Source organism: Mytilus trossulus, chromosome 9 (genome assembly GCF_036588685.1).
Source record: "Mytilus trossulus isolate FHL-02 chromosome 9, PNRI_Mtr1.1.1.hap1, whole genome shotgun sequence".
Lineage (NCBI taxonomy): Eukaryota > Metazoa > Mollusca > Bivalvia > Mytilida > Mytilidae > Mytilus > Mytilus trossulus.
In genome coordinates, this window is record NC_086381.1 from 38,661,597 (window position 1) to 38,680,976 (window position 19,380).

Genomic DNA, 19,380 nt, shown 5'->3' on the forward strand with positions numbered 1-19,380 from the left:
TGGAATTGTTTAACTATAATTGTAAAAGCTATTGTTACAGGTAATATCAAAACATCAAATAATCTATACCGACCATCTATTATTGTTAAAATGAATAATACTGCTTTACTGAATAATCATTGCTTGCTAATTGTATCGAAGAACACAACATTAAGAGCCAAACATTTGCAGAAATAATAATATTTGTGATGTGCCTGTAAATTGTTTATTTGAAGTTGTTAAAGTCAACACTATCATCACGTTCATACATATGATATCCTTATTTTAGGCATTATAAATTTGTTTAGACTTAATCGGTTTGTCTTTTCCAACTGTAAATAACCAATATACGAAAAATTGTCGCTAATAGTTATCAAAGGTACCAGGATTATAATGTAGTACGCCAGACGCGCGTTTCGTTTACACAAGACTCATGAGTGACGCTCATATCAAAATAGTTATAAACCAAACAAAAACAAAGTTGAAGAGCATTGAGTACCGCTAAGTGTGACATCTGATTCACATATCCTTTTATTTGGACGTGTACAAAAATGGAAAAAGATACCAATATCATAGTCAACAGAATATATAGAAAACAAATTGACAACACCATGGCGAATAAAGAAAAAAAAAACCAAACATAACATAGATACCATGACTGAGCAACACGAACTCCCCCGGAAACCGGTATGGATAACAGGTGCACGGGAAGAGTTATGAGATCATGTTCCACATTTAGCACCCGTTATGGGATTTACATATTTTTTTCTGTGACTGCATCTGGTTCTCAATGCTCTTTAACTTCGTACTTTATTTGGCCTTTCCTTTCGTTGCTACACACATTTCAGAAGTACTATTTGAATCCACTATTTGATCTTGTCATCATAAAGAATGAAACTGTTTGATTTGTTCTAGAATTTTGCTAAATTTAAATGTGATTATATAATTGAACAACGTTTATCGATTTACCAAATAATATTATTTGCTATGTTTTGCATTTGCTGATTAAAAAATATGATTTGTAAATATCCTGCAACCGTTCACTGTACACAGCGACTGGTATCAAAAACAAAGATAGTTTTGCTAGGTAAAATTGTGTTGCTCCAAAACTTTAAATCAAATAAAGGTTGTAATAAATTAAAGCCTTTCATTACAAAAAAGTCATTTATGTTGACATGATAGCATCATAAACAAATTGATATATTGACCATAAATTGCAATTTTACACTACGCATAGTAATTTGGGGATAAAATAGATACGAGTACAGGCATTACTTAACAGATATTTTACACCTATTACATGTATCATCTACAAAACAAAGATTTTGTACGACAATTTATTTTGGAGTTAGGCCTTTATTTATATCTTAAATACAATGACAAGATAAAACAAATGATACAATTTTGCCAGTTAGGCAGTTTTAAATAAATTTAACAAGTGATGCATAAGACAAGTTTAAAATTCAAATACAGATACATCTAAACATGTGTCTTCTACACATCTGAACAATATTATTAGTAGATTTGTAATACTTTTTGCTTTTCAAATCAACTTCCGAATTTAAGTGGCCTATAATTAAACTGCTCAAACATACTCTTGTCTTTCTGAACACAAACACATAGGGTGAAACGTGTAAATATTATGAAAATAAATAAGAAAAAAACTTTACACATCTCCTAAGTAAGAATTTATTTTTATTTTTAAGTTCTGGTAATAAGTAAGAAAGCTTTATTATGCCCCCTCCCGCCGAACACACATATTTGGTAGAATTTATTTGTCCTGTCATTATGTGCGTCGAAAAAATAAATGCTTAACAGATGCACTCACGTACGTTTTGTGAATGATTCTTAAATGGATAGACAATCAAATTAAACAGGAAAGGTTATTTTTTTCGGTGAATAGGTCAGGTTTAAGGAAGCTGTTTTTAAAATTAGAAATGTCAAACAATTGTTTTCCGGTAGAAATCTGTTTTCATTGCACTCTTAGAACGACACTAAAGACATTAAATCCGATAGTAGATGTCAGAAAGAGAGAGAAACCTATAAATATTAAGGTAAATAGGTCAAATTTCAACGTCACTGTTATTGAAATCAAGTGATAGCTTTTTTCCTTTGATGATTTACAACGAATCTTTAAAAATGAAAGATAGCAGGAAAGAGAAGCTTCTAAAACAACATGACTTGACAAATATGCAAATATTTGGTTCAATTAATTCTTTCTGTGTGATAACTTGAACTGTACTTATCTATAGTGAAGAATTATATAAGTGTTTGCCAGTTTTAAAACGTAATTACAACTGTTGATTGCAGGCCAGTAGCTCATAGTTCAAGCTCTTTGTCAGAGCTTTCATTTTTTAATTCTTTTAATTCCATAAGGCGATGACTGAATTATATTTTGTACTAACTTGATTTGACAATTGTCGGTAGTACTGATAAACAAACTCAAAAGGAATTATTTGCTAAAATTAACATAGAGCTTTACAATAGTGTTTCTGTAAATTTCATTTCTGGACACGTTTTGTGCTTATTCTCGATTGATGTGAAATTTCAGGCTTCTACTTTATCATATCTATCGGACAAGTTTCAGTGCGACCTCTTGACTTACTTGTCCGATTCCAATATTAAGAATAATACATAAAAAATATTTTTCTTTTACACTCAAAGATTAATTGCAAACATGAGAATCTGTTGATGTGGCTTATATGTTTTCCCGGTTTTTTAGATAGATAAGGCCGTCGATTGTCCTGTATGAATGGCTTTACACTAGTTATTTGTAGCTTGCTGTTCGGTGAGAGCCAAGACTCCGTGTTGAAGACCGTAGTTTAATCAATAATTGTTTACTTTTTATACATTATGAATTGGATGGAGAGTTGTCTCATAAGCACTCTTAACACATCATTTTATTTATATACAAAGTACAAAAGACCTTGAAATTTGTCATGCCAGGACAGCTTAAAAAGTTTCTTTCAGACTTTTTCTCATATTCTGACTGGTATTCTGGATTGTTTTTGTACTTTTTTTTCTGTGTTTCCTAAGAATGCTGAAACTGTGGCGCATTTTTTTTTAATATATTGTTTTTATTTTGATTCCGTCTCGCAGATAGACATTCAATACTTGGATAAAAACGTCTTAAGGAGGCTCGCGGGTATAAGATTTTCAGAAAAAAATTAAACATTTATTTTATATTACAAACTTTATTAATTACCTTTAGTAGTTGTTTCTTTATCATATGGTACAAAATTCTTTGCAAAGAATTAATTCGTGTTGGCCCCAGGTGACTTTTAAAATGTCGATATCATTGAAAAAGCTCCAAATTATCTCCCTTTGGTGCAAAACTGCCATTTTTTGGCATTAAAATTGAAAGATCATTTTTAACTCATCGGTGACCTATATTTTTTATTGTTGTTTTCGAATAAGCTGTACATAAACTAAATAATTGTAAAATTTAAGCGATTTCTGTAATTTAGTTCTTGTTTTATTTCGATATTACCTCTATTTCTCCTATCTGTTCAACAGAAAAAAAGAACATTAACAAAAATGTATGTTTCTTTCGTAGGAACATTGTGAACTTAAATGAACGGTGACCCCATTTTTTTATTTCATTTTTCTATTAAGTATAAGATAAAGTTCATTTATAGAAAAATATAGCGAAATCCTATATTAAATAAAAAAATTGATTTAGACCCGCGAGCAACCTTAAGGATACTATGGTACAAAAAGGCCTGCTTCATACCTTAATCTTTTCCTCAATATTGACAGATGGACGACTTCACACTAAAATCTATGCCAAACGGGATGATTGCAACTTCTCAATTATAAATTTTTATCATTGTTCTACAGTAACATACCCTGTGCTCCGTCGTATGGTGAGTACATATCTGAATTGATACGTTATGCGCGTGCGTGTTCACACTATACCGACTTCATACAAAGGAGTGTGCTCCTTATGCAGAAACTACTCAAACAGGTTATAAGAAAGAAAGATTTAACATGACACTTCGTAAATTTTGTGAACACCATCATGCCTTGGTTGATCTATACATTGTGTTGTGTCTAAACTTACTAATGACATTTTTCCTACTTCTTAGATTGTGGTTTAATATCTTTGTCGTCTGTCTCCTAAGTACCAACGTTAACCCATTCCTGAATATAAATACTATACTTTTATTTACATTAATATGAGACGTTTCTTGGTATTTTGTACATCCAAACATTCATGTTTTAATTTATATGTTCTTGTTATGGTTTCCGTTGAATAATGTGTTTTCTTATACTTCACGTAAACATGCCAGAGTTCGATAGACTAATTCGAGGGGAACAATTTATTAGGTTTATTCCCGATTGTCCCACTTTTTAAAATTTTAGAGTTCTGATTGTCCCACATGAAAAGTTCTGATTGTCCCACATTATTTTATGTAGTAAAATGTTCTTAGATAAACAAGGTAACTGTTGTTTGTTTTGCTAAATAAACAAGAAATAATTATTGCACATTTAATAATAATTTTATAAAAGTATAAAAAGGGTGTTTTAAATCATTAGATTGATACACTTTTGGTTAAAAAAATATAATATTTCTGATTTATGAAATAGATCTTTTAAGGTCTTGAATTAAACTTTTTTTTTCTGAACCTGAATTGGTGACGAAAATCATATGGTGGTGCACTTATTTTTGCTACAGCCAGTTTTCATCAAATGTTATTCATTTTTGGGCTATTATCATGTAAAAAATCACAGTTTTACAATTAAACTTTTTTTTTCATACTTTCAATAAAGATAGAGTGGACCAATCTGAATAGATCTAACTAAAAAAAAAAAAAAAAATAGAAGTAGGTGTTAATATAAGAAAGTTTTATAAAATTTTATTGCTTTTTTTGTGTCAAATTGACCATTCTGTCAATTTGTCAATTTTGGAATTTTTCTCTTTTTTTAGAACACAAATCATATTATTTCAACTTCTTTGTTATAATTGATTGAAAAAAATACATATTTGAGAAATTTGAAAGATTTTTTTTTATATGGGATGCACATGCTTCTGGTAAAATCATTTCTTGTACCCCCATCTATTTTCTCTAAATTTGCTGCTGTCTAAAATTTTTCCAGATCAGCCTTTCCAAGAATCACCATTAAAGGTTTTTTTTTCAATTTTCCCATTGTTTTTGCAGTCAACAGGACTCTTCACCAATTATAAAGACGAGGCAGACTTTCATAAGAAATAAGAAGATGTGGTATGATTGTCAATGAGACAACTCTCCCAAAGAGACCAAATGACGCAGAAATTAACACCTATAAGTCACCATACGGCCTTCAACAATGAGCAAATTCCATACCACATAGCTACAAAAGGCCCCAAAATGGCTAATGTAAAACGAGAAAACTAATGGCATAATTCATGTACAAATAATGAACGAAAAACAAATATGTTACACGGCAACAAACGACAACCACTGATTTACAGGCTCCTGGCTTGGGACATCACCACAACAAAGACACTAAGTACAATTCTGAGAGTACTTGCAGTACTGTCTGCGAGTTCAAAGCCAATAAAAAATAATTTTAAAAAATATGCATCTTAGACTAAAAAAAAATTATTTTTTTTAAAAGACTTTATATTATATTTTATGACACTCCTATGAGCAAAATAAAATATGTAAATATTATTTGTTCTTATTTTGTTCATATTTTATAAGTTACATTGATTAGTAATCTTTGATTAACTTCAACACGCTATAGAAACAAATTAATCATTATAAAAACAGTTCCCAATTGTCCCACACACATATTCCCAATTGTCCCACAAAATTTCATTACATTTTTACCTGAAATTTCAAAAAGTGGGACAATCGGGAAGACACCAATATCGGGAAGACACCATTTATTATATCCCATGAATGAGCGGGTGACAATGTTTTTAATGTCACCCTCTCGTACAGACCAATCAAAAACCAATCATTTAAAGAACCATGATTGAATTTACACCACATAATGAATTGCAATGCTTAAGTTTTATGTTTTGAATCATAAAATGTAAAAATTAAAAAACAAAAAACAAAAACCTTGTTTCACTTCTATTAATTTTTTTCTAGTATCTGTTACGTTGATATGTGTACTATTTTTTTATATACGTTTCCTAACCGGGTCCGAATAAATTGTTTCAAAACCATCAACTCACAACACAACTTTTCGATTTAAGACACTATAGTGAATGCAAACTTAAAGTTATTAAAATCCAATCAGTCGTGTAAGAAAACACAAAGAAATGATACATTAATTTTGCTCATATAAGCATTAAAATTCTAAAAATATATGCTTCTTCCTTTTCCGATTGAAGTTCTCTTTTCTTACTTTTATTTTCAAGTTTTATATCAACGCAAACTTTTATTTCCAGCAAAGAATGCGTCATTAAGCATTGAAATACCTTTAGAAAGTCGCTAAATGATATATACTACCCATTAAGAACTTTTCTATTAGAATGATGAAAGATCATATATTAAGTATAAATTGCAACTAAAAACCATATTTTGGTACAGCTAGAAAAGTGCTCGAAACCATATTATAATAAAATGAATAATTCGAACCATAATACTACCAGGAAATTGAAAATTAGCAATTGAAAATGTAGTAATGCAGGTAGTGTCAAATTATTTGTATATTATTGGAGTTTGGAAGTATTGATCATCACGACCGCACTAAATTCAGCTAATATTAGTTTTGTTTGACAATATATATTTTGTATTAGATATTTTAATCTTAGCTTATTTGTGCGATGACACAATAAGAATATTAGCAGCAGAGAAAGGTTAATGAAAAATGTATGTACAATTTGAAACTACAATATGTACAATAACATTATATTGGTACATGTAATACATTACAGTTTTTGACCAATTCTTAGATTTTTTTGATTTTTCAGAAGTGCACAATTTAAATATCTAATAGGAATACAGGAATTCAGAAATGAGAAGAACGTATATAAATCCGTGTTGCTTATCAAAACGACAAGTTACCGCTGTTCGAAATTCTTAAATCGAGTAAAAAAATCAAATTAGTGTTACAAACTAAAACTGAGCGAAACACATCAAATATAAGAGGAGAACAACGTCACAACAGAACCACTAAAATCAACACACACAGAAACGAACTATAAGATAAAGATAGCCATTTTCTTGGCTTGGTACAGGATATTTTAAGACAAAATGGTGGGTTAAACCTGGTTTTGTGGCTAGCCATTGGGAACATAGTGCAAGAAAACCCACTCTTATGTTTTTTTTAATTTACATTAAAAATAAAAGTTTTATTAACCCTATTTTCATAATAAACTTTGTATAACTTAAAAATATTTTCAATTTCCTCATCACTGATGAGTTCACAAACTGTTATAATATTTGTACATTAACTTCTCTGTGTAGTGTGGAAATGGTTTGTGTTCTTACGAGTCTATAATTGTGACATTCTATCACTTCTTCTTGCTCTATTCAATGTATTCCTTTGAAGAATCCAAACAAATTTTAATAGTATATTCTAAACAATTAATCTGCACTTGCATAATATTTCAATAGTATAGTCTTAACAATTAATCTGCTTTGGTATCAAATTACAATGTAGATTTTAAACAATTAATCTGCTTTGGTATCAAATTTTAATGTAGATTCTAAACAATTAACCTGCTTTGGTATCAAATGTAAATTTTGCAATTTCCAATATGCCTGGGTTCGTGTCTTTACTTTTCATTGATTTTTTCATAACATTCAAAGTTGTTCGTGTATAGAAATCGTGATCTTATTTATATGAATACTATGAAGAAAATGAAATATTTATCTTAAGCTGGTTAAAAGTAAAATTACAGAGATACTAAAACAAAAAGTTCTAAATCAAACGGCAAAACCAAAAGCTCAAATAAATTAAACGAATGGATAACAACTGTCATATTCCAAACTTGGTACAGTCATTTTTTTCATGTAGAATATTGTGGATCAAACCTAGTTTTATTGCTAGCTAAATCTCAAACTTGCATGACAGTCGTATCAAATACCATAATATTGACAACGATGTGTGAACAAAATAAACAGAAATATAAGGTACAAATGTCAAAAATAAGGCTACACCAGTCAACATAGTATTATAATCTTAATTACTATAAACAGATCTTTGTTAATCTCATAATGTTTTAGCACGTACATATTTGACTATTGAAAAAGGTACGTATAATCGAATTCGTTACAGAAAAAAACATATCTGATTACAGTGGCAAAGAATATACAAATTAACACATATTCATGATAAACGGAACATATTAATAACGAATACTTGTAGTGACTAAAAGCAAGTTCTTGTTCTTTCACCTTTCAAACACGTCAAACTATGATTGTCCTAACATCAAAATACACAGTTCAGTCCCATTATTAAACAAGAGGCAAGTAAGCTATCGATCATTTCAAGTTTAGTTTTTAAAATTGATAAGCCTGGTAGTTTCAAGAGTTATTCTATAGACATCAAACATTTAGATAATTAGCGATATGATATCGACTATAATCCCTAGGGGTATTTTTAATTTTCGAAATTCCTCTTGCTTGATCAGAACATTCAAAATTGAGAATGTAAATTGGGAATGTGTCGAAGAGACAACTACACGATCATAGAACAGACAACAGCAGAAAGTCACCAACAGGTCTTCAATGTATCGAGAAATTCCCGCACTCGGAGGCGTCCTTCATCTGGCCCCTAAACAAATATATATACTAGGTCAGTGATACTGAACGCCATATTAAACTCCAAATTGTACACATGACTAAAATTAAAAATAATACAAGACTAACAAAGGCCAGAGACTCCTGACTTGGGAAAAGTGCAAAAAATGCGGCTGAGTTAAACATGTTAAAGAGATCTCCACCCTCCCCTATACATATAGCCAATGTAGAAAAGTAAACGCATAACAATACGCACATTAGAATTCAGTTCAAAGAATAAACAAAATGACAATAATACATAAATAACAACTGACTAATAGCAGTTAACTGATATGCCAGTTCCAGACTTCAATTAAACTGATTGAAAGATTAAGTCTTCATCATATGTATTGCCTGTATTAACTATCTTTTGTAATTTTGAATGAGCTATAAAAAATCAAATGATTTATAATAAAAAAAAATAGATAAAAAACAGTTAAATTACGAAAGCCTGATAGGGTCACAAATTTGTTTTATTTATCTCGTAATTACGAGAAAACTATAGTGTAATTTCGAGAAAATTATCGAGAAAATTATCGCCAAATTACGAGACAATTATCGCGTAGTTTCGATAAAACTATCGCGTAATTACAATGGAATGGCTGCTTTAGAGAAAATCCCAAATGTCATCCTATTTCAAGTTCATGTTTGGTTTCAAATCAATGTCATTAGTAAATTTATATTTAAGATATTTGTATAACTAAACAGGTAAAACCGGGTACAGTCTATCAACATCAAAATAGGAAGATATAATATGTCAACATTAGAAAATATCTAAAAGTAACATTCTTTTCGGACTCCTTGTTTTTCCCTTACGAAACAGGGTAAATCATTTGTCAAATGCCACGTATTTGTCTTTCAATATAGCTCATAAAAGGTAATTACACAAAATAAAAGCAGATTTTAAATTTCATTTCTTTCGATTTGAGACCAAAATAATACCAATGCAAACATAAATTAAACGTTTTCGCCATTCAAGATTTTTTATTACACCTGAATATTTCCTTAAAAGTAAAAGATTCTGGATTCAAGTTCTAGTTTAGTTTTATATAGAGACTCAATTTGTAACGTATTTTTATAGTTCCTTTCGTATTCTTCCTTCAATTCCGTTGAATACGAAAAATAAACTAAAAGGTTTGACGCTTTTTGGTGCGATTTTCTATCTTTACATTCAGCAGGAATACTCAGAAATAACCATATCTATCTACTGTCAGCTTAATCAAATAGATTGGAACCAAAGATTTTGATAAATGTATTTACAATTAATAAGTGGATTGCTAAAAGTATCAAGATAAACTATCTTATAAATAAAAATTTACTGTATAACTTATTCATGAACTGTTTACTTTTGTGTCGACTAGGTCCAATATAATACAATCGAACGCCATCAATGTATGACATTCGTCTCAACTCGGCCGATTCCGAACCTTCATCTGGATAGACGGAGACAAGCGGATTTTACCGAGGATTTCCGAATGAAATGTATGATATCGATGTATGTTGGCGTTTGTTTTTGTTGCACTTTAGTGTTCCTTTTGATCCTTTGTTTACTTTTATAGTTGATGTGTTTCTCAAACTTTGACTTTTTAACCCGTATTTGTTTTTTTCTCTCAATCTATTTGTGACTTTTGAGCACTGATGTACTATTGTTGTCTTTATCTAGCCATCATCGGTATAAAGGATGGTACAATATATTACCATCGAGCTTCACACATATAATTATTATAATGGCGATCAATATTGCATCTTTTATTGATGCAATCCTTTATTTCTCTTTATTTGTTCAGTGTGATAATATAAATATTTGTTTTTTTCCACTGTGATTCAAACTGTTGCTTTAGCAATCGATATGATAATATGTGTTTTCTAAACAAAAGTGTGAAAACTTATTTTTCATATCATATAACACTGCGAAATCATTGTAGCTATAACATGTATAATGCTGCTTATGTATAGTACGTCCATGTTATTGAAAATGAGACGGAAATGATACATGTTATGACAATGATTGATTTTAACGTTTTATTTGAAGAATCTTTTGATACTTTTATTTAATAAAGAATCTTCTGTTTTATCTAACGAACATTACCTGCATCATGTTTCGTATGCACTGAACTATATGTCATCTTAAAAGGAGTAGCAGGTGAAAATTATGTCCTCGCATTGGATTAGTACGTAATTACAACAATTCAATCTTCAATGCATAATAAACAATGTAATGCTGGTGAACACTATCAAACAAAGTAGTTGGAATTTTAGTTCTACATGCAGATTGTATTAATGCATGTCGTTAACATTTCATCAAAATGAATATTTCAGTATACAACTCAACATTGAATTTTAATTCAACACAGGAAATAGATACAGATGGGATTAAAATATTGCAGTTGACTATCATTGTGCTGTCTATTTCAATCGTAATTGCTATATTAAATATATGCTGCTTGATTATTCTCGCAAAGGACAAGAAATTAAAAGAAAAAAGATTTGAAATGTTGACAATATGTTTGAGCATCAGTGACGCTGCTATTGGTATCATATCAATTGCTTTACGTTCAAGGACGATTTATTTTAGATTAACTGGTGAGAATACACCACATTTTTGCTATTTTTTTACAATTTTGTTGATAGCAACTTTTCTATTCTCATTATTGCAGACATTATGGATTTGTATAGAAAGATTCATCGCTACTTTTCCAACAGTTACAAATCCATGTCGGAATATGTCTATTATTGGCATGACGGTTGCTTTATATGTGATCTGTGTCGGACTGGTCCTTATTTTTTTCTTGATTTATGGTGACTTCTGGTCTACTGCATGTAATATTCAAGGTATCCTTGGAAAGCACAGGAAAACCTTTTTGCGCATATACCAATCGACAAAGTTGATTATAGTATTTGTCATAGTTTTAACATATTCTGGGGTTCTCTTCCGTGTATATAAATCTTGGCGGCGAATTCAACCACAACTTGGTAATTCCATCCTAGTCAGACAAGCATTTCGAAGATCTTCGGTTACCATGACGACGGTGCAAACTGATTTTTCGACATATAATAATGACAATAGCAGCCAAGGTCATTCTTCAACACAACTACCACGCGTAGGTAAATCTAAAACAAGAGTGATGAAGACCATGAAAATGGCTATAACACTCGGCATACTTATACTGGTTTTATTAATTGCAGCATTACCTAAGATTGTAATTGGACTAATCGTCATGAACGAACCATCACTAACCCCTGCACATTTGGTTGGTATACAGATTTCAGACTTGTTTATTTATTTGAATCCTTTATTAGATCCAATTATATATGTTTTGCGGATTGACACTTTTAGAGAGCGTTTGAAATTCAAATGTGGTAATGCAGACTGAAATTATTTAAAGCTGTACTATATTTGTACTAATTATGCTTATACTTTAACATTGTCTTTTTGTTTGATGTCTATTCGTTTAATGTGTTTGAGTTATGATTTTGCAATTTGATTAGGGACTTTCCGTTTGAATTTCCCTCGGAGTTCTATATTTTTGTGATTTTACTTTTTTCTTTTAAACTTGTTTATTTTGGACATGATTGACCACACTATGAATGTCAAGAAGTTTTTTCTACGGACCATTTTATCAATATCATACCAATGTTTATTTTTTTCTGCATATAATGTCAGTTTTGACGTACTATGTATTCATGTACTTCTGTAATATGATCGTATCGTAATAAATGATAATTATTTGAACTAGTACTGTGAAAATCATTGTTAATTTTTTACTCTCGTTCAAAGTAATTGTATAAATTTCAAGACTATATTTATATAAACGTCACACAAATACATCACTGTTTGTGGTGGTCTGTTCTGTCGTTAATAGGGAATGTTCATTGTTATTTTGCTATTAAAACTTGTCATTTATCGGTATTTTTTTTAACAATTTCATTTTATCGATATTTCTTTAACATTGTGATATAATCATGAGGTTTGGTTAGCCAAAACACCATTTTTAACCCACCATGTCGTTCGTAAGATGACCTCTACAACGTCAGATATATGGTAGCTGTTATCTAATAGTCTGTTTTTATGTATGTTGGTGTTTGGTTTTGTTGCTGTTCAGTATGTTTGTTGTTCCGTTGTTTTCCGCTTATAGTTGGTGTGTTTCCCTCGGTTTTGTTTTGTCACCCGGATTTGTTTCTCTTAATCCATTTTTTACTTTAAATGTGGTATTCTACTGTTGTATTTATTCTAGACTTATATTATACATGTAATATATTTGGTAATAAATATTGACAATGCATTAGATTGAATAATAAAAATATATAATTAACTAAATCATACAATACTATCAGTAAAGTACCTTCATACATCTATACAACAAAAAATGATTTTTTTTTAACTGGAAAAGTAGATTTTTGGATTAGTAGATTTTCTGTACAAAACTGTAATATAAAAAAAAAAGAAGTGGTATGATTGCCAATGATACAAATATCCACAAAAGACCAAAATGACACAAACATTAACAATTATAGATCATCGTACGGCCTTCAACAATGAGCAAAGCCCATACCGCATATAGTCAGCTATAAAAGGCCCCGATAAGACAATGTAAGTCAATATAAGAATGAAATGTTTGTACGCAAAACGTCTACAAAAGACAAATAAGTGACACTTGAAAAAAAAATCATTTGAAAAGGCAAACGTTATTACGACATGACGTTGACGATCATATATATGAATCTAAACTAGAAGGGGCCCTGTTTATTTATTTAATTTCAGTTAGTAATGTTGAATGTGTTTTAATGATCAAGTACTGAACAGTTCCATGCAATGTCTACATCATGCAACATACAAGGTCATTTTTGAAGCAAGGATCAGAAACATGACAAAATATTTTATGTTATTGTATTTATAAGGAAAAATATACTCAGATATTAAAACTGGCAAAGAATTGGGAATAAATTGGCAGTGTCGAAGGGGGATAGGATAAATTTGAAATCCGGAGGTTCCGTGAAAATAATGTGTCCGGTACCGCATCGCGATAATTAAAAACAAAACATAATTATATCCAACAACAAAAACAACTGGCAATCCCCAAATTCCCGCAAATTAAACTGCACAAAAAAAAGTCCTACCTCTTTTAAAACATCTCGAATTTGGTTAAAATTTGAAGCATCCTGCAGGTAATTTCTATTTCTAAAAGAAGTTAAATAATTGAATTATTTTCTGAAAAAAAATGAATTTCACATGTGAATATATAAAACGATTCATTCATCTGAGTCATTCACAACAATTGTCTTCAACGACATGTAGAAAAGGACAATATCAGAAATATGTTTTTTCTCAGCCTACTTAAGCGTATTTCAATATGGTCTGATGACATGTATATCTTTAATAATGATACCATATACATTATAACTACTTAGTGACTAGAAATTCATTTTACAATATCTACATACAGAAATCCTATTTGAAAGGGACAGTAAATATGTGGTATATATGACACAATAGAAGTGGCTTTTATACGAAGGGACATTGAAATAGCAATCCACTTCATTGCAAATGATCAAAAAATATTACTATAACAAGAGGCTGTCACAACGACAGCAAACCGGATTTATTAACATTTATTTGTACCCTGGCAATATCCCAAGAACCATTAGTGATGATTGGTGAAAGTGAAAATCGTCAATATCAAATTTGACCTCCATTTTGTCATCAGTATCAACAAATTTAAAAGGCTTAGATTGAATGGTTTATGAGTAAATGTAACAACGTGAATGGTAACGCCATTTTACGATCTTTCAAGAACCACAACTCCTGAACAGTAAAAGTCAAAATCGTCATCATTGAACTTGACCTCTATTTTGTCATCAATTACAACATATTAAAGTTTGAAAATCTTTGGTTGAACAGTTCATGCGTAAATGCACGGACACGACTGGAAACACCATTTTTCAATCCTTCAAGAACCATAACTCCTGAACGGTAAAAGTAAAAATCGTCATTATTGAACTTGACCTCCATTTTGTCATCAGTAACAACATATTAAAATTTGGGAAGCTTTGGTAGAACAGTTCATGCGTAAATGCACGGACACGACTGGAAACGCCATTTTACAATCTTTCAAGAACCATAACTCCTGAACGGTAAAAGTCAAACTCGCCATTATTAAACTTGACCTCTATTTTGTCATCAGTAACAACATATTAAAATTTAAAAAGCTTTGGTTGAACGGTTCATGAGTTAATTCACGGACAACATTTGATTGCCGCCCGGCTGCCCGCAGTACATCCCCAAATCAATAACCGACATTTTTGTCACAAAAATCCGGTTAAAAACATTCGAAGAAACAATTGTAAGTGCTATAAAGTCGTCAACACTAAAAACTCTTTTACCAGTTCAATTACAAAGCAGCGGTACAACATCTTTGTAATATCGTATATTAAAACGGAAATAATTATTTCTATTCTTACTTAAGGAATTTACATGTTGCATTATTGTTGGCGAACGTGAAAAAAATTTAACATCAGACTTTATAATCACAGGTCTGTAATACCAAATAAAGAAATTGCCCAAACACCACTGAAGAAGAGAATATACTTTTGAAAATCTCATTTTTGAAATAATAGAGGTCATCAAAATTAGGGTCACACAAAATGAAAACAGAAAGAGATGTTGTATAAAAACAGAAGATGTGATATGATTGCAAATCAGACAACTATCCACAAAAGACCAAAATGACACAGACCATAACAACTATAGGTCAACGTACGGTCTTCAACAATGAGCAAACCTCACACCGCATAGTCAGCTACAAAAGGCCCCGATAAATTAAATTGTGTATGCATTCGCTACGTACTAAACCTGATGGCCTGCATCAGACAGATAAAAAAACTGTTCGATCTACACTCAACTCTTTCTCAGAGGTGACAAAGCTTGTCGTCAAAATCTAAATTATTTTAAATCAGTAGTCCACAACTTAAACAATTAACTTCAGTACTCTTTGATATTTATAAAGATAACATCAGTGTACTTGATTCTAAATTACATTGTTTCAAACATGAGATAAAAAAAGTTGATTGTATACTAGCAGTAGTCCATTATATACTAGGACTTCCGATACAGTGGTAGTTTGACAATAGATATAGAAAGATGTGGTGTGAGTGTCAATGAGATAACTCTCCATCAAAATAACAATTTATAAAAGTAGACAATTATAGCTCAATATAACGCCTTCAACACGGAGCCTTAGCTCACACCGAACAACCAGCTATACAGTGCCCTAAAATTATGAATGTAAAACCATTCAAACGGGAAAACCAACGGTCTAATTTATATTAAAAAACCCTTCATATAATGAGTGGCATGCCGATATCCTTTACACATTTTTCTCAAAGAAAATTATGTTTTATATGAAAAAATAAATAAAGAATAAGTGCAATGTGTGTAAATGAAACCGTGAGATATTTTTCGGAAGACTACGTATTTTCACGTCAGAGTCGGACAATTATTTTCGCGATGCTTACTTCATATTTGAGGAAGTTGCTAGATTTGGCAAAACGTTTAGGAATTTTGGTCCTCAATGCTTTTCAACTTCGTACTTTATTTGACCTTTTTAACTTTTTGGGATTCGAGCGTCACTCATGAGTCTTTTGTAGACGAAACGCGCGTCTGGCGTATATACAAAATTTTTGTCCTGATATCTATGATGAGTTTATCTAGTTGGTATGCCCATCGATTAATAAAAGAGAAAAGTAACCAATGATATGATAAGTTTATTATATAATGCGGTCTCGATCATTATAAGATCATTTATTATTGTGCAGTGTTTTAGCGATCAAAAGCATCGAAGTCTCAAATGATGTACCAAATATATGTCATGAATCAATTGCAATGTTGAAGAAAAAGTTGATGCAAGCTATACTTTATTGTATTTTTAACATGGGTAGGTATTATATTCGTGATTTTGTTTGCCCGAACGAAGGGCTACAAATAACACGAATATAATGACTACCCATGTTGAAACTAAAATAAAGTATAGCTGGCATCAATTATTTAGATTCTAATTTGGACAAATAAGGTGATTTCTATATCCGATCTGTATGTGTGTAGAGCGTCTTTGTATGCTCTTCCATGAACCTCCCTTTCTTGTTTGTAAACAAGCAAACGACTGGCTATGTGATTTTTCAGAAGGGTGGGTTTTGACCGACCAGTATGAACGGTTGTCGTATCTAGGTCAAATATGTCAATTTCGAATCACAACACGTTACAGTCATAATAAAGGAATAAGTAACAACAATTGCATCATTTAAGAGGTTAGAATTGTTTAAAGTTCAAATATATGAAATACATGCCAATTTGATCAAATTCATTTTTCTGCAATAGTAAATATACGCATGTGCAAACAGACTTTGTATGATTAAAAGCATGGGTTTATTGACAAAGCGAATGAAGCACGTCATATTAGAATTTGTTTTATTTTCTGGTCGGTGTATCATGAAATAATACAATATAGTTTTAACAAAGAAGTAATATAGGATAAGACATGTCTGAATTGTAAAGTTTTACATTGCATTTATGATTAAAAATCAGGCTCGCTGTTTGAAATTCTGCTTTGCCACTTAACGTGCTTGTCATGAGAAGATATTAAAAATGTTAAAGGGGTTTCTATTGTAAACTCAGGAAATCAAGTAACGAACATACATTTTTTTACACGTTTATAATACAAAATTAATTGAATTCATATTGATGTTTTGTTTAGAAACTAAAGTTACTTGTGTGTAAATTTCATTTTTATGAATACTTTCTGAATTTATTTAATATGACGTTCATTCATGAAGACGTGATATATGGTCCCTTATGTCCAATCAGCGTTATTGTACAAAGTTTCACATACGCTGCTGCTTGAACAGTGTACATGACAATTTCATTGTTTAATGACATTGTCTTACAACATAAAGACAAGTATTCACTATATAATAATGACTGTGTCATCCTGATTCAAAACTAAATTGATCAAGAAAATGTGCTTTGCATCCGCTAAGAAAAAGTCGAGTGTAAAAGAAATGAAATATAACCCAAATTCGCACTGTATAACTTGCACGATTCTTTGTGTTTATCTATTATTTGCAGGGGCAACAATCCTTAAAAGGGTATATAACGGACATGAACAAATACCTGAACAGCATTCGATTTTACCTAGATGTCTACACGCGCCTGATGAAGCTAATTTATTTAGCGGAATATTGTGTGGAAATAAAATATATAACATCTTTTTTATAACACTCATTATCGTTTTAAAGTTTCTTCTTTTTTTATAACTTAATTTTGAATCTGATCCAAGTCTATATAGATTGAATTCTTATGGTTGCTATATTGAGACGTTATGGATATAAATGTGTGTGTTTAATGTACATATTTGTAATTTGCATTAAACTATGAGAGAAATGAACTTATATTACATGTATCTGTCCTTCTTTGCACAAGGACCCAGATATTCAAAGATACAGATAAAGGGAGGATGTTCCAAACAAATAAACCGAACGTTATAGAAAGTACTTGTATTCTTTTAAAACATGTTTATTTGAAAAATCCTTTAGTATTCCTTATCATAACAGTTTAAATATAGGCAACTGTTATAATAGTATACCGCTGTTCAAAAATCATAACTCGAATGAGAGAAAACAAATCCAGTTTACAAACTAAAACCAAAGAGAACACATCAGCTATAAGAGAAAAACAACGAAGCAACAGAAACACTGAATGCTACAGCAAAAAAACGACACTGTAAAACACATAGAATCGAACTGGTGGGTTGAACCTGGATTTTGTGACTAGCCAAACATCGTGCTTAATGGAAATGATAAATATACAACTTATATCACATCATTATAGAGATAATACAATAAGTCCAATGTTATTAAAAATTAAAAACACCATAACAAATGAATAATTTTATAGTAATGTTATTCTACAGTAACTGTTGATTTATAAAATGTATATCTAATCAGCTGATTATTCCCTGGGTAGTCAGTGGAGTGTTACAGGGAACATCATGAGATGCTTTGAATCTTAATAGTTTTTGTAACAAGCAATATTTGATGAATAAAAAAATCAACTAATATCCCATCATTAAGACTGGTAAAGGTAAATCCGGAATAATGCTTCGGACGCATGAAAAATATACTGTGTTGCTTTTGTTTACATTGCATACCAGTTTTACCAAAAATGTACAATGTATGTATAGAACGGCGAAAAAAGAATGTTATAAAAAAAAATCGTTTTGTCCTCCACTTCATTATCAAAAAGAAGTTGAGCAAATATTTCTTATTTCAAAATTGAGAAGTTTAATTATCATGATTTGATTCTGATAATTATTTCATTCATTATTCAACGTTTTAGTGCGAGGTTTATTAAGCTATAAAATCAGAATTAACCCACTTTTTTATTTAGAAAATGTCTGTACAAAGTTAAGAATATGACAGTTGTTTTTCAATTGCTCCGTTCTTTAATATCATTTGAAATTATTCGTTTTTATTTAGTTTGAACTTGCCTGTGATTTGTTTTTCTTGTTATACTAATTCACACGTTTGTGATATACACACATGATTTTGTAACCAATTCTTTTCTTATTTATTACTTCTAACGATATCAACTTGTTTTCCTTTGTATATTGTAATTATGGTGCTCATT

The 19,380-nt window shown here is 30.7% G+C and overlaps 1 protein-coding gene across 1 annotated transcript; it reads left to right on the forward strand.

The window, feature by feature from the left end:
- Positions 1-10,651: 10,651 nt before the first annotated feature.
- Positions 10,652-12,076, forward strand: LOC134684604 (5-hydroxytryptamine receptor 1B-like). Its single transcript, XM_063543903.1, has one exon. The coding sequence runs from the start codon at positions 11,009-11,011 to the stop codon at positions 12,074-12,076; it is 1,068 nt and encodes a 355-aa protein (XP_063399973.1). The 5' UTR covers positions 10,652-11,008.
- The last annotated feature ends 7,304 nt before the right edge of the window (positions 12,077-19,380 follow it).

Bases quoted from the DNA above. Each gene is read 5' to 3' on its own strand.
- LOC134684604 (XM_063543903.1), top strand. From the start codon at position 11,009: ATGAATATTTCAGTATACAACTCAACATTGAATTTTAATTCAACACAG.